Source organism: Podarcis bocagei (assembly GCF_964188305.1).
Source record: "Podarcis bocagei genome assembly, chromosome: 5".
Lineage (NCBI taxonomy): Eukaryota > Metazoa > Chordata > Lepidosauria > Squamata > Lacertidae > Podarcis > Podarcis bocagei.
The window spans coordinates 91,169,730-91,193,826 of NC_138129.1; the positions used below are offsets into that span (position 1 = coordinate 91,169,730).

At 43.6% G+C, this 24,097-nt stretch overlaps 1 protein-coding gene across 4 annotated transcripts in view; it reads left to right on the forward strand.

The window, feature by feature from the left end:
- The window catches only part of PDC (phosducin), a 38,292-nt gene extending 17,339 nt beyond the window's left edge, over positions 1–20,953 (forward strand). For 2 of the 4 annotated variants that reach the window (XM_081194522.1, XM_081194523.1), the window contains 4 exons: positions 963–1,033; positions 13,723–13,809; positions 17,205–17,368; positions 20,194–20,953. In XM_081194522.1, the coding sequence (XP_081050648.1) occupies positions 13,746–13,809; positions 17,205–17,368; positions 20,194–20,721 (756 nt within the window). In that variant the 5' untranslated portion in view covers positions 963–1,033; positions 13,723–13,745 and the 3' untranslated portion in view covers positions 20,722–20,953. Of the gene's footprint in view, positions 1–962; positions 1,034–3,954; positions 4,063–13,722; positions 13,810–15,446; positions 15,537–17,204; positions 17,369–20,193 lie in introns of those variants that run through there. The other 2 variants (XM_081194524.1, XM_081194525.1) reach the window with 2 other exon arrangements.
- Positions 20,954–24,097: the final 3,144 nt, after the last annotated feature.

A 24,097-nucleotide genomic window follows, 5' to 3' on the forward strand; every position in this document is an offset into this window, starting at 1 on the left:
GATACTGCTGTCAGCTCGTTGGCTTGGAGGTAGCAGTCGAACCGAGCGAGGTAGGAGTCCCATGACTCAGAGGCTGGCGCAAACGGCGGTAGAGGCACAAGTGAAGCCATGATTCCGATGCCGGCGTGAAGGGCGATGGATGGAACACAGTGCTCTAGCCAGAACAGTCAGCTCTGAATTGGTTCTGCCCAGTGATTTCGCTCAGTGATTTTGCTCAGTGATTTCGCTCTGTGATTCAGCTCAGTTCAGAGGCTGGCCGCATCTGGCTGTGCTCTGATGTCCATTCATCCCATCCTCGTCGCCAGTATTAAGTAGTGGGTTGACATAGCAGCCGGCACAGTGATTTCTTCAAGTAGCTCTTTATTAAGACAAGCTGGAATAGAACTGACTGCGAACAGCTCAGCCGGCCTGTATTTATAGGCAGCCGGCTGTCAACATTGTAACCACAACAGCCCAGAGTTCCCGCCTAAACTAACTGCCGCGGACCTGAGTGAAAACTATCTACAGACCTGAGTGAAAACTATATACAGTATCCCCCTGTTGGCCCAGGGTGAAAACTACACTACATAACACCATCCATCTTCTCCTTCCTTCCCCCTTCATGAGTTCCAAAACTACAATGGAGAGGAACATAAGGAGATATGATGCCCTGCCTGTAGAGTTCTCAGGGATCTCTAGGTACTGGAAACACTGGGAGTTTTGCTGTCTGGGCTACTGGGGCTGACGGGCTGGGAGTGCTGTGGTGTCCTCTTTGATGGGATGTGTGAGGATGTGCTGGGGGAATGCCACAACCATTGTGAATACATTGGTTACCACCCTCTATGGGTTGCACTGACCGCACAGTCCCTGCTTTGTGAGTATTGAAGATGCCAGGAGCATGTTTAGCTGTTGTTTTTCAACCATTTATATATATATAAAAATACTTACCGTATTTTATGTTTGTTTCCCCACCCCCTTTGCAGGCTGGGCACATATTGGATTCAGTGGCTGGTCTGCGGGCATAGCGGCAGTGTATCTTTGGATCTGGCGTAATGTGAGTACACTTGTTCCGTCCTTGTTGATACATAAAATCGCAAGAGAAAACAAAAGGAAAACTGCAAAAAGGGGGGGGGAAGAATTTGAGAGGAGAAATATTAACACAGATTTTAAAAGGCATAGAATTACAAAAGTGAGAAATTAAGATATAGGTTCTGGATTCCAATGGTTATTACGATCTATTATTCATTTTTTACAACACTGCATGACTTTTAAAGTCTGTTTTAATGCTTCTTTGCTTTTATTATTTACTTATTTTCTTTCTTTTACATATTACTTTTTCTTATGCTCTCACCTTTTTGTCTTTGTTATTATTCAACAGTAAAATTGGTCCTATAACATGCAACATTTTTTTTTCATTTTGGGCCAGAAAAGCTTAACTAAAAATGAATGATTTAAAGACACAGGCATTTGGTGATCTCATATAAGAAAGTTATTTCACTGTAAAATAAAAGGTTCTGTGGTTTTTTCATGATTTTCAACCAAATGAGTTTATAATGATAAGGTTTTGCATAATTCAAGGGAAAATAGGGTGCTGTCCATTTTTAACAGATTATTAAAGAATAATCAAAAGCCAAAGATTTGTCTCAAAAAAAATTGATAGATTTAAACGCAGAGGAAAATATTTTATGTATATTTGCCTTAACATTTCCATGTCGTTTTTCTGTACATAAGCAGACAAACAGAACACTATGCTTCAATCTGTCTTAATGTCAAAGAGAATTTCTTTATACACAGCAAAATGTATCAAGTCTCCTAATATTCAGTGGAGGTGTGATGCTGGTAATGCTGATTTAACTGACATTTGGAAGCATTTATAAAAATTGAACCTTACTGCAAAAAGTAGCAGGTTAATAATAGTTAATTGTCATGTGTCTGTGCATCAGGGCTCCTATGTTTCTTCTCACTCCCATCCTCTCTTTGGTGTCACCACAAGGAGCAGATTAGAAGCTTTCACTCCTGTCCTGGGAAAATTATTGTTAAAGATAAAATAACCAAGCAGATAGAAGAACACACCTTGCTAAAGCAGAACCAGCCTGGCTTCTGCGAGGGCAAATCTTTTTTTTTCTTTTTTCCAAAAAAATTATTGGTTTTTACAATATTATCGACAAACAAACACACAAAACAAACAAACATAGCAAACATAGCAAACATAAATCATAACCTTATTAAAAATAACAGTTATTAACTTTGTAAAGCGACTTCCTCGTTTCCCCTTGGTTGAATTTCATTGCATATCCTTATAACAGTTTTCCAAATCTCAACTTTTATAAACTTTAACTTGAACATTAACATCTTTAAATCTTCTCCTTATAGTATTGAACATATTCTTTTATCGCTTAACATAAATACAATCCTAAGCCCATTAAATATCTGGAAGCTATTTCCAGCTAGTTTGACTTAACAAATTTAGCTAAATAACCATTAAATTTATTCCATTCTTCCTGATATTCCTCCTCCTTCTGGTCGCGGACTCTTCCAGTTAGGTCGGCTAGCTCTGAAAAATCCATCATCTTCATCTGCCATTCTTCTACTGTTGGTATTTCTTGGGTTTTCCACTTTTTAGCTAACAAAATACGAGCCGCAGTTGTGGCATACAAAAATAATTCAACATCTTTCATGGGAAATTCCAAACCTGTTATTTGCAAGGGCAAATCTTGTCTTACATGCTTATTAAGTTTCTTCAATAGTTTCAACAAGCAAATCTGAACACCTTCATCTGCCCTACCTGCAATAAAACATGTCTCTCCCATGTTGGTCTCTACAGCCACAGCAGGTGCTGTAACTCTCCAGTGGTTTGACTTTACCCCCAAAGAAATATTCTTCCATCATCTCCTGAGACAGACAGATGCTAACGACAGCAACAAGAGATAGAGGTTGACAATAGTGTACTTAGGCTTTGAAAAAGCTTTTGACATGGTAAGGCTCCTGAGTACGTTTAGCAGTCGTAGGATAAGAGGAGAGGTTCTCCTGTGGATCAGGAACTGGTAAAGAAGCGGGAAGCAGAGAGGAGGAATAAAAGGGCAGTTCGAGAGCCAGTGTGGTGTAGTGGTTAAGAGCAGTAGACTTGTAATCTGGGGAACCGGGTTTGTGTCTCGGCTCCTCCACATGCAGCTGCTGGGTGACCTTGGGCTAGTCACACTTCTTGAAGTCTCTCAGCCCCACTCACCTCACAGAGTGTTTGTTGTGGGGGAGGAAGGGAAAGGAAAATGTTAGCCGCTTAGAGACTCCTTTGAGTAGTGATAAAGCGGGATATCAAATCCAAACTCTTCTTCTTCTTCTTCTTCTTCTTCTTCTTCTTCTTCTTCTTCTTCTTCTTCTTCTTCTCCTGATAGAGGGATGTAGAAAGTAGAGTCCCCCAAAGAGCTGCATTTGGACCTGTAAGTTTTAACTTCTTCACAAATGATCTAGAGCAGGGTTTCCCAAACTTGGACCTTCAGCTGTTTTGGGACTGCAGTTCCCATCATCCCTGACCACTGATCCTGCTAGCTTTGGATGATGGGAGTTGTAGTCCAAAAACAGCTGGAGATGCAAGTTTGGGAAATGCAGATAGTTAGGAGTGGGCAGTGCGATGGCCACATTTGCTGATGATACTAAATTCGTCATGGCTGTTAAAGCCAAAACAGATTGTGAAGAGTTCCGAAAGGACCTTTCCAAACTGAGTGAATGGGTGGTAAAATGGTGAATGTGGCTCAGGTGTGAAGTGATGGATGCTGGGGCAAAAACGTCTTAATTTCACATATATGCTCAGGGAGCCAGAACTGACAATGACCGAACAGGCTGGCAGTGGATACCAGAAGGATGCCAACCCAGTGTTTAGCAGCTGTGAAAAATATATTATTATTATTATTATTATTATTATTATTATTATTATTATTATTATTATTTATTAGTACCCTGCCCATCTTGCTGGATTTCCCCAGCCACTCTGGGCGGCTTTCAACAGAACATTAAAAACAGAATAAAACTTCAAACGTGAAAAACTTCCCTAAAGAGGGCTGCCTTCAGATGTCTTCTAAAAGTCAGGTAGTTGTTTATTTCCTTGACATCTGAAGGGAGGGCATTCCACAGGGCAGGCGCCATTACCGAGAAGGCCCTCTGCCTGGTTCCCTGTAACCTCACTTCTCACAGTGAGGGAACCACCAGAAGGTCTTCAGAGCTGGACCTCAGTGTCCGAGCTGAACGATGGGGGTGGAGACGCTCCTTCAGGTGAATTCCATGCCAATTCCATGCATTAGGAAAGGAATAGGAAATAAAACGGTTCATGAAACCATTATACAAATCTATGGTGTCACCACATTTGGAATACCATGTGCAGTTTGGGTTGCCTTACCTCAGAGAGGATATTGTAGAGTTGTAGGGGAAAGGTTCAGGAAAAGACCATCAAAATGTTCAATGGGATGGAGTGACTTACCTGTCAAAGCGTTTGGCATCTTTTTGGTTTAGAGAAAAGGCAAATAAGATGTGACACAATAGAAGTTTATGAAAGAATGCATGGCATTGAGGAAGTGGATAGACAAAAGTTTTTCTCCCTCTCTCATAACACATGGACATCCAACAAATGTGGGAAATACGGGAGAGATAAAAGAAATTACTTCTTCACACAGTACATAATGAAACTATGGAATTTGGTCTCACAAGAGGCAGCAATGGCCAACAATTTGGATGCCTTAAAAAGTGGATGAGGCACATTCATGGACAAGCCTATCAAACTACAATGTATCCAGAATGCGGCAGCTAGATTGGTGACTGGGGGCGGCCGCCGAGACCACATAACACCGGTCTTGAAAGACCTACATTGGCTCCCAGTACATTTCCGAGCACAATTCAAAGTGCTGGTGTTGACCTTTAAAGCCCTAAACGGCCTCGGCCCAGTTTACCTGAAGGAGTGTCTCCACCCCCATCGTTCTGCCCGGACGCTGAGGTCCAGCGCCGAGGGCCTTCTGGCGGTTCCCTCATTGCAAGAAGCAAAGCTACAGGGAACCAGGCAGAGGGCCTTCTCGGTAGTGGCGCCCGCCCTGTGGAACGCCCTCCCATCAGATGTCAAAGCGATGAATAACTACCTGACATTTAGAAGACATCTTAAGGCAGCCCTGCTCAGGGAAGCTTTTAATCTGTGATATTTTACTGTATTTTTTGTTTCTATGGAAGCCGCCCAGAGTGGCTGGGGAAACCCAGCCAGATGGGCGGGGTACAAATAATAAATTATTATTATTATTATTATTATTATTATTATTATTATTATTATTATTATTATTACTATTATTATTATTATGGCTACTACCTCTACTGTCAAAGGGATTACATATCAAGTTATGGTTGCTGAGAACTTGAGGTTGGCAAAGTGCTGTTGCACTTATGCAAGCTTCTCATGGACATCTGGTTGGCCACTGTGACAACAGGATTTTGGACTAGTTGGCCTGATCCAGGATGCTCAACTTGCATTCTTACATTCAACCAACCACTGTTTAGCACCATGTACAAACCTAGTATACCTGAAGGAGCGTCTCCATCCCCATCGTTCAGCCCAGACACTGAAGTCCAGCTCCGAGGGCCTTCTGGCAGTTCCCTCACTGTGATAAGTGAGGTTACAGGGAACCAGGCAGAGGGCCTTCTTGGTGGTGGTGCCCGCCCTGTGGAATGCCCTCCCATCCGATGTCAAGGAAATAAACTACTACCTGACTTTTAAAAGACATCTGAAGGCAGCCTTGTTTAGGGAAGTTTTTAATGGATGATGTTTTATCATGTTTTTAATATTCTGTTGGGAGATGCTCAGAGTGGCTGGGGAAACCCAGCCAGATGAGCAGGGTATAAATAATAATAATAGGTAAAGGTAAAGGGACCCCTGACCATTAGGTCCAGTCGTGGCCGACTCTGGGGTTACGGCTCTCATCTCACTTTATTGGCCGAGGGAGCCGGCATAAAACTTCCGGGTCATGTGGCCAGCACGACAAAGCCGCTTCTGGTGAACCAGAGAAGCACACGGAAACACCGTTTACCTTCCCACCGGAGCGGTACCTATTTATCTACTTGCACTTTGACGTGCTTTCGAACAGCTAGGTTGGCAGGAGCTAGGACCGAGCAACGGGAGCTCACCTCGTCGTGGGGATTCAAATAGCCGACCTTCTAATTGGCAAGTCCTAGACTCTGTGGTTTAACCCACAGTGCCACCCGCATCCCCAAATAATAATAATAATTAATAATAATACCCCACCCATCTGGACAGCTTAAGACGCATTATTATTATTGGCTGCCATTAATCTTAACTAGAGTTAGTTAAATCAAGCCAGCTTCATAATCCATGGTTTGCAATTGGTTTGTTTCTGCTGACCATAATTAAGACTAACCACAGTTTGTCCAGGTTCAAACATAGAAAGACCACAAGCTGTGGTTCGTCGAACCTTCAAATATCCTCCCCCCAGATATGCCAGAAGTGAGGGAGAGTATGCGGGGCTAGGCACATCCTCATAATGATAAATCATGGTTTATCCTTAAGTCTGAAAGAGGCCCAAGGAATGGAACCAGCAGTATCCTTCTGTGAACACCACGGTCCTTGATCCACAGGAGCTTCTGCTAATAGGTGAAAATTGCCTACCACTTTCTCTCTTACTTCCCTGTACTGCACCCCTTCGTATCAACTCCTATGCTGTTTTGGAAGGTGCCCTGATTCATTAGAGCAGATTTTTGTGGGTTCAGGGGTTGGCGGAGGGAGCAGAGAATCAGTACTGGGAACTGCCTTTGTGTGAGTCGAATTCCACTTATGGAATATATGCATTTAGCCTAGGGATTGGGGGTGGGGGGCAGAATTCAACTCAGTTCGCATTTAAAAACAAACCTGCCTGATTCCCATTTTCTGGAACAGCATGTGACCTGAAATACAGGCATCCTCCGATATTCCCACTTCTCCAAATTTTGCAATGCCGTTCTCCAGTAATAAGTACGAAAATACACATACCAAGGTAAAGTGTGCATAAAAATGCAAATAATAATTACAATAGCATACAAAATCCATTATATTAAGGAGCATTGCTATGCAGAAATGTGTATATTATGAAAAATTCATTCAAATGTTTATATTAGGAAAAATTACCACTAAAATGTGGGTGAATGTTCATGATGACTTAAAAAAAAATGACAATCTGATGTGGAAAATGTGGACAGCTCAACTTAATACTGAGAAACTGAGAAAAATGGAAATTGATAGATTTCTAACCCAATATATCTTTGAGAGTCTGATGAGATCTAATGTAACAACAGTTATTCGTTCCATTATTAGAACCAACTTACTTTGTTCAAAGGTCTCCAGGGACAGACATCAAAAATATTTCGATACGCATGCAACTAATTCATTGACTTTCAAGCTTCCTACTCTCAGTAAATCCTTTCCACATGTACCGATCTTTTGAGAGAACCAACCCTGAAAATCTCCAGCAGAATCCTTGCATGTTGCTGAGGATTCTGGGATTTGTTCTGAGTACACACTCAGTTCACATGAAATATTACGGTAGTCAGTTTGCAGTTCTCCCAACTGGTTGCATGTTGTAAGTGAAGACTTAGAGTTATTATTTTTTCCTGGTTTGCAGTATCACTGAGAACATACATACATACATACATACATACATACATGGTTTTTCACATTAAAATTTTGCAGTCACATATCCATCATACAACATAGAAACAAGATTCCAAAGAATCTATTGGACTTCCTTCCTTCCCTTTGTGGGTCCTATTGTTAATGATTTCCTCCTGCATCTTTTATAATAATCCAAATCTTTTACTCCTCAATTGTGTCCAAAATTCAACATTAAACTACAAGTGTTATTCCAGTCCTACTAATGATTTTAACTGTTTACAATGGTTTTTAAGATAAGTTATAAATTTTCCCCATTCCTTATTAAAATCTTCCTGGTTTCTGATTCTTTCAGTCATTTTAGCCATTTTGGCATAATCCATCAAACTGATCTGCCATTCTTCTCTGGTAGGGACTGTATCTTCTTTCCATCTCTGGGCCAATAACATCCACGCAGCTGTGGTTGCATACATAAATAGTCTTAGAATTAGACTTAGAATTTGTTTCATGGAAGAGCTTCTGCCATTACCCATTAAACTTCCTGCTCTTGTTTAAGATTTGTTGATATGCTTCCAAAAGCTCTGACGAGTTTAAACAACACTAAACTAAATTCACAGGACACCTATTTGCCTGACATGTTAAAATGGTGGGAGACAGACAATGGTAACTGGGATAAGAAACTGGTTAATATTGCTAAGCCGCAGAAAACAGAGGTTCAATGTTGTTGTCCTTGCTGCCACTAATGCCAGAATAATCACTTTCAACTTTGTTGGCCGAGTTCACATAACTTTTAATGTCGAGTGAAATTTTGACCTGGGTGCATTTAAAATGTTTCCATCGTTCCAAAGAAGGAACTGCATTAACTCTGCTAAAGAGGATAGACTTGAGTAAATCCACTAACCCTCTCATCAACCCCAGTGAACTAAAGTGAGGCTGGCAGGGTTCTGCGTCAGCCAGCCCCAGGTTGACTTATCTTCTTCCCATCATATGACCTGTTTTAATCTGGTATGGTTTTTTATGCCAACACATCTTGCAACATTTTCAGAGATAACAGGCCACTACAGAACAACACACGGTTTTCAGTATGGAGAGACATTTTGTATTTGTAACAGCTAACATGAGCCATGCAACCCAAAATGGGGAATTGGTGCCAAGTGTGCTGGAATAATGTTGAATACGATTTTTTTATTTTTCACAAGATCTAGACCTCAACAGTTGGGAAATAGATAGTTATCACTGTCTTATGTGCTTTTAGGGTGATGAAGCTGGTTCCCAGTTCCCTATATTTAGGCTGAGTGAATAGCCTAAATATAGTAACCACTAGGCTAAAAAAATAAAAATTGTTTTGGGTGAATGTGTCACAGACCTTTCAGGTGTCCCTGTTTTCCAGGGACAGTCCCAGATGTACAAAAAGCTGTCCCAGTTTCTGATTTGATCCCAGAATGTCCTGCTTTACCTTAAGATATCCCTATTTTCATTGGATAAATATTAGAGGGTATGGAATAGGATGTCCCTCTTTTCATTGGAGAAAGGTTAGAGGCCATGTCTTCTTGGGTAAAAAATATGGGGGGGGGGTATTTTCCCCATGATACTTCAATGCATGTGTAGATTGCCACATATAACAATCATATATGTAAGCATTTTGCTGTATATGCATGCAGACTATTACCCTTACCAAATATTGTCAAAGGAGGGGAATTTGCTGCTGTAAGATGCATGTGCTATAAATTTCATGTGTTTTTCCATGAGGGGAGTGTGTGTTTGTCAACATCCAAGTGTTTTCTCTGTAAGAAAACGATGCAGTTTAAAGTATAAATCATAAAATATAAAGCCCCATATTATTTCCCCATATTATCCTGCAGAAACTCCAGTTTAAAAAACCCTCAGAAATGGTAAATCTGGAGATCTTGGACAGAGATATAGGCTAGTACAGGCATAGGCAAACTGGGCCCTCCAGATGTTTTGGGACTACAACTCCCATCATCCCTGACCACTGGTCCTGTTAGCTAGGGATGATGGGAGTTGTAGTCCCAAAATGGCTGGAGGGCCGAGTTTGCCTATGCCTGGGCTAGTAGCAGCCATATATCCCCCGTAACAGGAGTGGCCGCCAGACATCGCTGGACTACAACTCCCAATGTCATTGGCCATCCCATGCTGGCTGGGGCTGATGGGAGTTGAAGTCAAACAACATCTGAAGGGCACCACATTGGCTATTGTCTAGCTTCAGCTCAGTGTTTTTTCAGGCAAGAAGAGTCTTTCCCAGGTTTGCTTGTAGATGCCAGGGACTGAAGCTGAGATAATTTGCAGGCAATTTACCTGCTCCATCCCTGAGCTATTCCCCCTTCCCTTGCTTTACTCTGGTGCCCTGTAGTCCCTCAGGCCTTGCAAAATTCAAGGAAGTAGTGAATCTATATTTCTGTAATTAATTTGCTGCATAGTCAAGATACATGTCTCTTTTGATGCTAGCCAGATGTTCATACTAGCCGCTCCAGTTTTGCTTCCTTGGGATATCTCTGGAGGCCAAACAGAACAAAACCCGAATCAAATTAATTTCTAATTTCAAACGTAGCAATATTGTCTCACCTTCAGAACCACACACCAGAAAAAGTCTCCAAAACCACTTGTTAACTGTCTGCAAACTTTTTTTTGCAATTCATGTTAAACCACATTTATTTGGTTTACCAAACTGAAAGCTACAGGGGTCGCAATGCTTGCCGTTCATATGTCTGCCCTGCTAGCTCATAAAACAGGAGGGACGTCTGATTTTTTTACAATAAAAACAGTACAAACGTGTGGCGGGGAACTTTCTTACACACACACACACACACACACACACACACACACACACACAAGCCTACTTTCCCAGTCACTATCACTTGAGATGCTTTCTTCACAGTCCACCTCTCTAGCGCCAGCTATGAGCTGGCCTGGTGATGGAGAGGTTACTCACACCTCACCAAACAAGAGGACACAGATTTGTACAAAATTTGCATGTGCTGACTTATACCTAAAGCTGCAAATTTAGAAATAATTACTGTAATTTAAATAGAAACGTAATATTTTCCCCTAGTGGTGCAGGCTGTGACCAGGAGACCTGTGCGCCTAGTTGGTCTGCTCTCCAGGTACTAAGTGGAATGCGGGTGGCGCTGTGGTCTAAACCACTGAGCCTCTTGGGCTTGCCGATCGGATGGTCAACAGTTCGAATCCCCGCAGCAGGGTGAGCTCCCGTTGCTCTGTCCCAGCTCCTGCCAACCTAGCAGTTTGAAAGCACAACAGTGCAAGTAGATAAATAGGTACCATGGCGGCAGGAATGTAAACGGCGTTTCCGTGCGCTCTGGTTTCCGTCATGGTGTTCCGTTGCGCCATAAGTGGTGTAGTCATGCTGGCCACATGACCTGGAAAGCTGTTTGTGGACAAACGCCGGCTCCCTCAGCCTGAAAGCGAGATGAGTGCCGCAACCCCATAGTCACCTTTGACTGGACTTAACTGTCCAGGGGTCCTTTACCTTTACCTTGTGGTGTAGCTGGGCAGTTTAAGGGCCTTCTTCTCCTGACTGATGGTTAATTGGATCAGGCAGTCCTTCCAATAGAGCAATATCTTTGTACAGTAGGGTACATAATGGCCTGCAGAGTGGGTTGGTGGAAAGAGTGCCTGAAGTGACAAAATGCAGAGATAAAATTATTCCTCGCTCACAGACGGGCACCATGTGGTGGAAAAACTGCATCCCCTCTACTGCTTTATATTCGAGCGAGGAAGATGTGATTAAACTAAAGTGGTGGCCTTGTTTGGTCTATTTGGCCCCTGAGGAGCTGTGGTGTTTTTAACTCAATGGCACATAAACAAGGTTGCTTCCAAAAAGGGTGGGTCTGTTCATTCCAAGTTGATAAGATTCTACTTTTAAAAGGGGTAGGGGGACATAGCCTCTATGGTGTTTTCCCCCTCCCAATTTCTTCTTGAAATTCCCTCCACACAACACCATCTAAAAGAGCACCTGAATGCTTGCTTCCTTCACCTTTAAACTAAAATTACAATGGTACCTCAGGTTACAGACGCTTCAGGTTAAAGAACAATATCTTTGTACAGTAGGGTACATAATGGCCTGCAGAGTGCAGGCTAACCCAGAAATTGTGCTTCAGGTTAAGAACTTTGCTTCAGGATGAGAACAGAAATCGTGCTCCGGTGGCGCGGCGGCAGCAGGAGGCCCCATTAGCTAAAGTGGTGCTTCAGGTTAAGAACAGTTTCAGGTTAAGAACGGACCTCCGGAACGAATTAAGTACTTAACCCGAGGTACCACTGTACTTGGAAGGAATAAAGAAGCAAGTTGCCAAGGTAGCTCCCAGTGGGAACTGACTCTTCCATCTCTGCCAGGGGTAGAGAGTGATGGGGAGGTCTGAGTTTGCCGTGTGAGCTGTGTGTTTTATCCAGTTTTTTCACCGCGCAAATAAAGAGCAGCTCTGCATTTACAGCTTGAGGCTAATTCACTAGGACCCTCTAAAATGACACACTTTTCAATAGTACTATGCTTTTTTGAAGCCAAAGGGACTTTTCACTAAATTCAGGTTGGGTGTGGTCCAACACAAACATACCTGGAAGGTCCAATTCCTTGTTTTGAAAATCTCCTTTTTAATTTTTGAAGACTTAGGTTGGCCCCCAATCTACACATACAACCATTTACAGGGCCAAAATACTGGCTGCGTATCAAATCAAAGGATCAAGTTCTTGTGGTTGGCATCTATCTGTCTCGAGAGACAACAGAGTGCCCTTGCAGGGGTTGAAGTCAAAGAGTTGGAGAATCACAGCGCCAGCTGTGGCTGCAGAGACTGATAACTCGTAATTGTTGTTTTTTGCTGTGTTAGAAGCACAGAAGTAACCTCTCTGGGGCGCAAGCCTGGGCGGTATGTACAGAGGTCTTCTTGGCCTCACTGATGTGGTCCGAAGGAAAGTAGAGCAAGACATTTGGCACCAGCTTGGCTGCAGGAGTTGCTGGAAGGAGGCGTACAAGCCAACATACAACTGTCTTAGGACTCCAGTCTGGATTTTTGTAGGGTTTACTCCTTAGCCTTTACTTCTCCCAAAGACGTCCCACAAGGCAACTGATAAAAGGTTTGAGTACTGTCATGGAAAAGGACAGGTCCCCTACTTTGTCACTGCGGGCTGAATGCAATGTTTGTAGGACATCCAGAGAGTTCTAAAAAACATGGGAAGCTGTGGTTCCTGGAGGTGTATACATCATATGTGGTCAACTCAGGGTTGGAATGCATCAATACATTGTTTGTTTGTTGAACTTATCAGTTGCTTGTCACCCAAAGGTCTCCACACAACTTTCAGTGAAGAAAAATATAGACAAATACATAGTCACACCTAGGTAAAAGTAAAGGTAAAGGGACCCCCGACCCTTAGGTCCAGTCGTGACCGACTCTGGGGTTGCGGCGCTCATCTCGCTTTATTGGCCGAGGGAGCCGGCGTACAGCTTCCGGGTCATGTGGCCAGCATAACTAAGCCGCTTCTGGCGAACCAGAGCAGCACACGGAAACACCGTTTACCTTCCCGCCGGAGCAGTACCTATTTATCTACTTGCACTTTGACGTGCTTTCGAACTGCTAGGTTGGCAGGAGCAGGGAATGAGCAACGGGAGCTCACCCCAGTGCGGGGATTCAAACCGCCGACCTTCTGATCGGCAAGTTCTAGGCTCTGTGGTTTAACCCACAGCGCTACCCGCGTCCCTCGCAGTTAAATATGTCCAAACTTAACTTCCTTCTTTCCTGGATGGCAAGTTTACGAGTGTGTATATATAATAATAGATCAGAAAAGCATGGAATATCTGTAGTAAACAACGACGCATCACAGGGAGAACCCTGCGCCCTTTAATCACATTCTACATAGTCTGTAGCAAGCTTCTAGTCTAGACTTCTTTTAATAACCCCTTTAAAAAACTGGATATAGCGTTCTTTTTTTTTAACTTTATGAGATGTTAATAGGAGACTTATTCATTATGATTTCATAAGGAGAGCAATAATTATAAAGCTGTAACAACATAAAAGTACATGTTAGCAGACTCTGAAAGCATGTAACTCATCTGCCCGTGTGTTTACTGTTTTCTTCCTTGATCCTGTTAGTGTCTGTCAATCCAATCACGGCAATGGAAGGGCAAAAAGAGCTTAGTTTGGAAGAGGAACTTGAAGCACCAGAAGCTATACATACAGGTAAGAAAGCCTTGCTACTCGTGGGCAAATGTCTCTTATGTGTCTCTTGCACTATGCATCCATAGTAACAGCAACAAAAACATTGTATGGATTATGACCCATTATTAAGTACCGTATTTTTCGCTCTATAAGATGCACCAGACAATAAGACGCACCCAGTTTTTGGAGGAGGAAAACAAGAAAAAAAATATTCTGAATCTCAAAAGACAGAACAACAAGAGGGATTGCTGTGCAGCGAAAGCAGCGATCCCTCTTGCTGTTCTGGCTTCTGGGATAGCTGGGCAACCTGCATTCACTCCATAAGACGCACACACATTTCCCCTAACTTTTTAGGAGGGAAAAAGTGAGTCTTATAGAGCAAAAAATACGGTAAGTATTCAGGAATATTCATTGCTTTCGTAAATTGCAAGGGACACTGGTATACATCACTCTACATGTGAATGAGGTAAATCTGAAGAAAGTAGATTTCAACTATTGTTAAACATCAAGCACCAAGGGCCCATCAATGAGGAACGCGACAGAGGAAGAGAAGGACTTTATCAATGGTAGATTAGTGGGGACATAAAGTTTAATATACAGTGGTACCTCGGGTTACAGACACTTCAGGTTACAGACGCTGCAGGTTACAGGCTCCGCTAACCCAGAAACAGTACCTCGGGTTAAGAACTTTGCTTCAGGATGAGAACCGAAATTGCGTGGCGGCAGCAGGAGGCCCCATTAGCTAAAGTGGTACCTCAGGTTAAGAACAGTTTCAAGTTAAGAACGGACCTCCGGAACGAATTAAGTTCTTAACCTCAGGTACCACTGTATTCTGCAAGTGGAGGTCACCTTTCTAAGGAATATCTCCACAGCAGAATGCCTTAATTCTTTGCCTGCTATGGCAGGTACAGTGGTACCTTGGTTTTCGAATGTCTCCGTTGACGAACATTTCGGTTTTCGAACGCCGTAAACCCGGAAGTAAATGCTTCGGTTTTCGAACACGCCTTGGAAATCAAACATGCCACGTGGCATCTGCTGAGTGCAAGATCTTGAGGCCTAGCTGTCAGCTATTGAGTTTTCAGTTTTCGAATGTTTCAGAACTCGAACGGTCTTCTGGAGCAGATTACTTTTGAAAACTGAGGTACCACTGTAGTTTGGTTTATTCAAAGCACATCTTTCACAGCACTTGGCCCAAGCCAAAATTCTTCCCCACCCCTGCAATTGACTCAGGATGAGCAATCTCGACCTCCCTCTATTGCCAAACAAAAGGTATGCCCAGTCTTCTCCTTCTGCTCAAATGTTTCACAGTCAATGTGGAAGCTGAGATGGATCTGTCTCCCTTTATTCCTGAGTATGGAACTCCCCATGTTCTTCCATCTCCATTCTTTCCTCACAGATTTCCACCTGTGAAGAAGCTGAGATACTTAGGGCTTTCATGTTCACATACTGGGATGGTGGGAAGGTGAGGAGGGAGACCAGTTCTCTCACACATATATTAATCAGGCTTCACACAGAACCATCAAACAAAGCCAGACTCTGGTACCCAGTCCATAGCAGATCCTTTTTCTACTAAGGTTGCTTCCACATTAGAACCTTCTTGTGTAATAGCCATTGTTCTCTCAGAGTTTGCAGACCCAGGAGCAGTGATCCCGGGGTCACCAGGGTTCAGGAGCCTGAAGGTAGCAATAATGACAGGAAAACCATTTGTAATTGAAACTGCCACAACTTTTTATTGATTACAGGTGCAAGTAGGCCTTGGGTACGTATCCGGAATCAGCCTAGCCTGGTTGCTGCCTGGCTGATTGCTCCATTAGGGTTGATCCTGGTTTAAAGGATTCCCCCATGATACAGATCAAATGGGAGAAAACTTACCAGGTTGCCATTTGGAGGAATTTTATGACCTGTTAGCCTAGATCTTTCAACAAAACTTTCCTCCAGAAGCCCATAGTACACTAAACTCTCATTTCTAGTTTTGACTAACGATCCAACCCAATGCCTTTTCTGCCAGATGTTGTGACAGTTGCTATGAGGTAGGCAAAAGCCACCAGATGGGCCCAATCTATCTACAGGCAAATTCCTCCATGGCCCTGAATACAGCAACTGAATAATTCCACAGCAATATCATGCAAACACTGCTCACTTTTCCTCGGAGAATGCAACAAGTAAATAAAAGGATGTCATATAGAGGAGGGAGAAAGGTTGTTTTCTGCTGCTCCAGAGAAGCGGACACGGAGCAATGGATCCAAACTACAAGAAAGAAGATTCCACCTAAACATGAGGAAGAACTTCCTGACAGTAAGAGCTGTTCGACAGTGGAATTTGCTGCCAAGGAGTGTGGTGGAGTCTCCTCCTTTGGAGGTCTTTAAGCAGAGGCTTGACAACCACATGTCAGGAGTGCTCTGATGGTGTTTCCTGCTTGGCAGGGGGTTGGACTCGATGGCCCTTTTGGTCTATTCTATGATTCTAAGTGTGCTGGGCAGGTGAGACAACCGTTGCTGACCGTGCAGCTGAAATATATGACCCGAGTAGAGACAGGCTCCCTCAGGTCTGTCTCCAACACCCCTTTAGAACGGCCCTTATTGGGTGTTTTAAATTAAAAACCAAGGCAGGAAGTCCCTGAAGTCTTAGCAACCAACTGAGACAGAAGACGCCACCGGCAGTGGTGTGGCAGAGCCTCCCTATTCCCCCTAGCTCCCATTGTGCCAGGCCACAACTGCCACTGCTGGAAATACAATAAGCAGTCTTTATGGGACATCCACAAAGCTTTGTCATCAATAGGTTATCATTATAGCTTTTCCTTTCTGGGTTCTTTCAGTGGTACCTCTGGTTGCGAACGGGATCCGTTCTGGAGGCCCGTTCGCAACATGAAAAGCCTGCAACCTGGAGCACTGTATCTGTGCAGTTGCGCGGCGCAATTTGGAGCTGGTGTGCATGCGTGAAGCACAATTTAGCGCTTCTGCACATGTGCAAGTGGCAAAACCCGGAAGTAACCCTTTCTGGTACTTCCGGGTCGCCGTGGGACGCAACCTGAAAAAACATATCATGAAGCAAACGTAACATGAGGTATGACCGTACTGAAAATCTTACTCGAAAAGACAAGAATGTTAAAGTTATATTATGATAGATGGATAGTCGTGCATTTTTTCCACTCAACAATTGTTCTGTTGTACCATATGTTTGAAGCAGTTGCACTGTATTAAATGCATTTTTTAATGTTGTTTATACTGGGTTTTGCTTTTCAATGTGTGTGTGTGTGTACACACACACACACATACACACATATGTTGAGCATTGTGCATTTTGCATTCTTGCCTTTAGTAAGCTCCAGCCCTTGACTCATTGTTCTGAACGTCGAGGCAGCTGACAAACCCCTAAAAGAAAGAATACGAAATAACAACCACCTTTTCTTCTCCTAGGGCCTAAAGGGGTGATCAACGACTGGAGAAAGTTTAAATTGGAAAGTAAAGACAGGAACGCCCTTCCTGTAAGCAAGAAAGAGATTCTCATCAGACAGATGTCTTCACCCTATCGCTCTCAAAGTAGGGACGATAAAGACACCAGGGAGCGATTCAGTCGCAAGGTAAGAGAGTGGGGGGAGATACACAACTGAAGTGATTTAATGGGGTGAAGAATCAGAAAATGCCATCAATGCACTGAGCAGCCATGCCACCACCTGCATTTCCAGAATTCATGAGAAGAGTGGGTGTGCTGTTATACACACATAAAGATCCTCCACAGAAGAGAAAATTCTGGTCCAGTCAGGATTCCCCCTTGCATTCTCTTTGGTGATCACTTATAGTTGAAATAAAAAAATTCCTTCCAGTAGCACCTTAAAGACCAACTAAGTTAGTTCTTGGTATGAGCTTTCGTGTACATGCACACTTCTTCAGATACACAGGACTATGGCAGACCAACACGGCTACCTATCTGTAACTTATAGTTGAGTAAGATTGCCTTCCATGAACACGGTTTTAACAGTGGGTCTGTAAGTGACTATGGAGGCCAATTCTGGATCCACACATCCTTCCACAGCGGGGACATAGGTTTCCGGGCGGGAGTTGATCACGGTGAGGGTTTGCCAAGCGTGCCTTCCTCTTAGCACGTTTCTCCCTTTTGTCCTGAGTTTGAGCATCTTCAAAGCCCATGAGACCTTTGGGAAAGGCTGTTCTCCAATTGGAGCACTCACAGGCCAGTGTTTCCCAGTTGTTGGTGTTGCTACTACATTTTTTTTTTTTTTTTTTAGATTTGCGTTGAGAAAGTCTTTAAACTTCTTTTGTTGACCACCAGCATTACACTTTCCATTTTTAAGTTTGGAATAGAGTACAGTGGTACCTCTGGTTACATACTTAATTCGTTCCGGAGGTCCGTTCTTAACCTGAAACTGTCCTTAACCTGAAGCACCACTTTAGCTAATGGGGCTTCCTGCGGCTGCCGCGCCACCACTGCGCGATTTCTGTTCTCATCCTGAAACAAAGTTCTTAACCCGAGGTACTATTTCTGGGTTAGCGGAGTCTGTAACCTGAAGCGTATGTAACCTGAAGTGTATTTAACCCGAGGTAACACTGTAGTTGTTTTGGAAGATGATAATCAGGCATCCGCACAACATGACCAGTCTGGGAGGAGTGTCAAAGCCCCTTCCAGAACTACAATTTCCAGAGTGGCTTAACAATCCATTCCCCTCCACAGAGAACTCTGAGAGTTGTAGCTCTAGGAGGAAATGGGGGTCTTGTAAGGTCTCTCAGCATCCTCAGCTCCCAGAATTCTTTGGTGGAAGCCATGACTGCTTAAAGTGGTGTCATAGTGCTTTAAACCATGTGTATGTAGTCTTACCATGCTGAAGTATTCAAAAAACTAAGCCATGCTGGAGAAACAAGCGGGTTCATATGTTCAATCCACTCTATTTTATTGTTGTGGGCAAAGGCCATGACAAATACATACTGCAACAGATCGATGCAGCAATGCAAGAGTTTAAAATTCTGAACCCTACATCATGTCAGGAATACCTAAGAAGCCAATCTCTGTTTCTCCACAGCAGTTTACAGCAATTTAATCTAGTTCTCTCTTTCTGATTTTGCTAGTAGAGCAAAAAGAAAGCCACTTTGTGTGTTACATCGGCATTAATGTCACTCAAGAGAAAATAAATTGCTTCCTCGAGGGTATTCATACTGCCATAACTCAACAAGAGTTGCAAAAATATCTATCCACATTTGTAAACATGGCTTTGGCAATTTATCCATCTGTGTGCCCTAAGGGTTCTGTATTTCTTTGCCCGCTCAACTTCCTTTATTGATGTGCTTATTTACAGCAAAATCATAACCATGCCTACTTAGATGTAAATCCTATTGAACTCGCTGGTAAGTGGGGTTAGGACTGTTGCGTTAGTAAAGGTAAAGGTAAAGGGACCCCTGACCATTAGGTCCAGTCGTGGCTGACTCTGGGGTTGTGGTGCTCATCTCGCTTTATTGGCCGAGGGAGCCGGCATACAGCTTCCGGGTCATGTGGCCAGCATGACTAAGCCGCTTCTGGCGAACCAGAGCAGCGCACAGAAACGCCGTTTACCTTCCCGCCGGAGCAGTACCTATTTATCTACTTGTACTTTGACGTGCTTTTGAACTGCTAGGTTGGCAGGAGCAGGGACCGAGCAATGGGAGCTCACCCCGTTGTGGGGATTCGAACTGCCGACGTTCTGATCGCCAAGTCCTAGGCTCTGTGGTTTAACCCACAACGCCACCCGTGTCCCATGCGTTATTATTCAACAGTATTCTTGGTTATGAGAGCAGGATGCAATAGAAGTCCCACCCTTGAAAGCTGCTGTTTGCATCAGCAGGGAAGTTTCATCCACACCAAGAGGATGATTATAGATACAACTTAAAGAAAGTATCATTGAAACTTGAAAGTATCAAGTTCAAGAAAGGGCACCCAAGTGCTCCTCTCCTATTCTCCTCTTGTTCCATGAGGTTCCATGGAGTGATGTTCGTTGAGTAAGCCACTGTATTAAGGGACACAGGTGGCGCTGTGGTCTAAACCATTGAACCTCTTGGGCTTACTGATCAGAAGGTCAGCAGTTTGAATCCCTGCAACAGGGTGAGCTCCTGTTGCTCTGTCCCAGCTCCTGCCAACCTAGCAGTTCGAAAGCACACCAGTGCAAGTAGATAAATAGGTACTGCTGCGGTGGAAAGATAAACAGCGTTTCCGTGCTCTCTGGTTTCTGGTTTAGTCATGCTGGCCACATGACCCAGAAAGCTGTCTGCGGACAAATGCTGGCTCCCTCATCCTGAAAGCGAGATGAGCATTGCAACCCCATAGTCACCTTTGACTGGACTTAACCATCCAGGGGTCCTTTAGCTTTTTTTTACCTTTTACCTATTCCATAATAATTCCGCTTACTCTTCCAAATGTTTCCAGATGAGCGTGCAAGAGTACGAGCTAATTAACGAAGACATGGAAGACGAAAGCTGCCTACGGAAGTATCGCAAGCGTTGTATGCAGGATATGCACCAGCGACTGAGCTTTGGTCCAAAATATGGCTACCTTTCGGAGCTGCAGAATGGGGAACAGTTCCTGGAAGCTGTTGAGAAGGAGCGAAAAACCACCACAGTCATTGTCCACATCTATGAAGATGGCATCAAGGGCTGCGAGGCACTCAACAGCAGCCTGTCGTGCCTTGCTGCCGAGTACTCCACGGTGAAATTCTGCAAGATCAAGGCTTCCAACACAGGGGCCGGAGACCGTTTCTCCACTGACGTTCTCCCAACGCTTCTTGTGTACAAAGGTGGGGAGCTCGTCAGCAATTTCATTAGTGTAACCGAACAGTTCAGTGAGGAGTTTTTTGCTGTGGATGTGGAGGCGTTCTTAAATGAGTACGGGTTACTACCGGAGAAGGAGATTCCAGCGCTTGGGAATGGCAACCTGGACGAGCAAGAAGTCGAATAGTTGACGAGATCTCTAGTCCTTCCAGGATCTTCTGCCCCTCTGCAGTACATATTGCAATTGGATCTCAGCTGGACCCATGTTCACTAAGCAAATGTTACTATGTGCCGAAAGCAAGCGGTATAACATATTTAAATGGCAGTGTGTGAAACGGGCAGTGCAATCCTTACTCAGAAGTAAGCCACATTGTTCAACTGCCCAGAGTGGCCGGGGCAACCCAGTCTGATGGGTGGAGTACAAATAATAACAACATCATCATCATTCCCAAATAAGTGTGTATAGGATTGCAGCCTAAAGCACATACATCATAAGGTCATGAGAAAAGCCCTGCTAAATCAAGCTACAGGCCCGTATAGTGAAGCACTCCATTCTCACAGTGGCCAGATACCCGTGGGAAACCCAAAAGCAGATCACAAGCACAATCTCACTTTCCTGCTCATGATTTCCAGCAACTGGAGGCATCAGGTGTTTTCATACATTACACTCACACCATAATACCAAAAGGTTATAGGAAAGTACAGATAAGTGTAAAATTAAGAGACATATGCACACACACACACACACACACACACACACACACACACACACAACCTAGTCAGATTTCTAGAAGAAGAGTTAACTAACATTTGGGTGCCAGGTATGCCTTTTGTTTTTACTTCTACCAAATTCAAGAAAGCAAGCAGGTTAGGATGGAAAGAGTTCCGTAGCAAGTACTGTATTTTTCGCTCTATAAGACGCACCAGACCACAAGTCGCACCTAGTTTTTGGAGGAGGAAAACAAGAAAAAAAATATTCTGAATCTCAGAAGCCAGAACAGCAAGAGGGATCACTGCGCAGTGAAAGCAGCAATCCCTCCTGCTGTTCTGGCTTCTGGGATAGCTGCGCAGCCTGCATTCGCTCCATAAGACGCACACACATTTCCCCTTACTTTTTAGGAGGGAAAAAGTGAGTCTTATAGAGCAAAAAATACGGTAGATCAGTGGTTCCCAAACTTTTTTTGGCCATGCCTCACCTGAGCATCTCTAAAATCCTGACACCCCCCCCCCCCGTGACATATAATTCTTATTATTCAAAAAGTGAACTCCTAGTCATGTGGAGGAAGCCTAAAAGGCCATTCACTGTTAATAACTCATTCTCAAATTGCCCCCCGCTTAAAAATCAAATTGCCCCCCTGTTGGGAACCACGGAAGTAGATGCAATGTCAAACTCCTTACAGCAGTTTAGGAATTTGCAAAGTGGGAAGCTGCCGGAGAGCAATCTGGACCGGATGGAGTTTGTGTAGTTTTTTTATCATCTGCAGGATGAAGTGGAGAACGTGTGGAAGGCAAAATTGCTCCAAGCCTCTCAATGAACAGGTCACTGTGGTCCAGGAGAAATGGAAGTGGCGCCAAGCCTGCAGAGAAACTTTGGCTCAGCTGCTGGAGGTTGCAGAGCCATTAGCAAGCTGACGAAGAGCACGGGAAAGGTTTTGATTAACTGAGCTTCTTTATGAGACAGGAGAGCAGTGAGGAGCTGAGCTGGGTTGCCTAGTGGTCACTGCATAATCAGGGCAACTCTGGAATCTGGCCCAGGCTCTCTGTGGGTTTGGATGAAACACAGGCAGTTGCCTTGGTTTACTTCCCTTGGTCTAAGTGAATGAGCTAAATCAGTATATTAATGTAAAGTGGAGATCGCACAGGGATTTTCAAGTATTTAACTGATGTCATGCCTTTCATATAAAATAGCTTAAAAATAGCTTTAAAATTGGCCTTAGATTGGGAGAACCACCAAACTGGCAGTAAGCGATGTGGCGCTTTGAAAGAGGCATTTTCTCCTAGTATCAGATACCGTCATGTAAAATGGGAATGATAATAAACTACGTGGGATGGTGCAGTGCATGCAATGAGGGATTGCAAAAAACACTTTTCAGACAAAAGGCATTTTGCTAGCACACTATTATGCATAATAGCTGAAGAGAACATAAGCACAGTTCACTAGATGGCAACAATTAAGTGCTATACAGCTGAAAGATAATGAAACACAATAAGAGACTGGGCTATTCTAGACATAACAGACAGCAGGTGACCATGAGAAATGGAACTTCAAGACATCTCCAGCTGAGCATTCAAATGTAATTTTCCCAAAGTTTAAAATAATTGGAGAACTATATCCAATTTGGTCTTTTGTCTATATGTTTTATTTATTGGTTTAAACAGTTTTACCCCTTTTTACCATAATAAAACTCTTAGTTTGTAAAAAGCAATTATCTTAATAAAAAGAAAAGACCCCCACATGGTAATACTCTGATTAGGAATTGCTTGCCTAATGAGTCATATTCAGCTGTTTAGAAAAGCTACTGCAACACTAACAGCTAATCAAGTAAATCATATTTGCGAACCATACTGAACTTGTACATTTTAGCTCACCTTCTAATAATTGTGAAGTTGTGACAAGTTAGGGGGGGGTTGGCTAGAAAAGGCATAAAGTTTCAGATGTATTTTAACATACGTCTTTATTAAATATAATTATGTAATGTTGCATGCTATGTAATTTTTTTGTCTTTGCTCAAAAATGCAAATTATTAACCCTTTATATTATGTGGTGAAGTAATTAATAAAGTCTACTTAAAAAAAACCACCTAACCAGCTTGGCCAATGACTGGGGATGATGGGAGTTGGAGAAGTCCAACAACTGAAAGGGCATTCCTGACCCAGGAGATTAGCCATTTAGATACCTTGACATCCCGTTTTGTCTATTTAAAGGATTTTTACCCTGCCAAGAAGGTTCCCAGCGTGGCTTACAGAAAATCAGCAACAAGCAAGACAACCTCTGCATCATGTCTGTAATCTGAAAGATGGCACTTCAAAGGATGGGGAAAGGATGAGAATGACTGCTCTCCATATCAAATAGAGGGTGCCCTTTGTGTGCCTGTGCGCAGCACCCCCCGATCCTACGCGACTCCCGGCAGAGCTCACCTGGACCACCTCTCTGAGTCACGAACCTTGAGGTTCCCGCCAAACCTCAGCTCAAATAACCAATCACGACTGGGGAGGCGGAGCCAGGGGAGTGGACCAAGTAAGGGTAGGGTCCGCTCTTTAAGCATAAAAGGGGGTGGAGCCTCCAGAGCATAGGTAGGCAAACTAAGGCCCGGGGGCCAGATGTGGCCCCATCACCTTCTCAATCCAGCCCACAGACGGTCCGGGAATCAGCATGTTTTTCCTTGAGTAGAATGGGTCCTTTTATTTAAAATGCATCTCTGGGTGATTTGTGGGGCATAGGAATTCGTTCATTCCCCCCCCCCAAAAAAAATATAGTCCGGCCCCCCACAAGGTCTGAGGGACAGTGGACGGGCTTCACCTGCTCTACCCTCCCTTTGTTTAGGCCTTTTATTGCAGGTTAA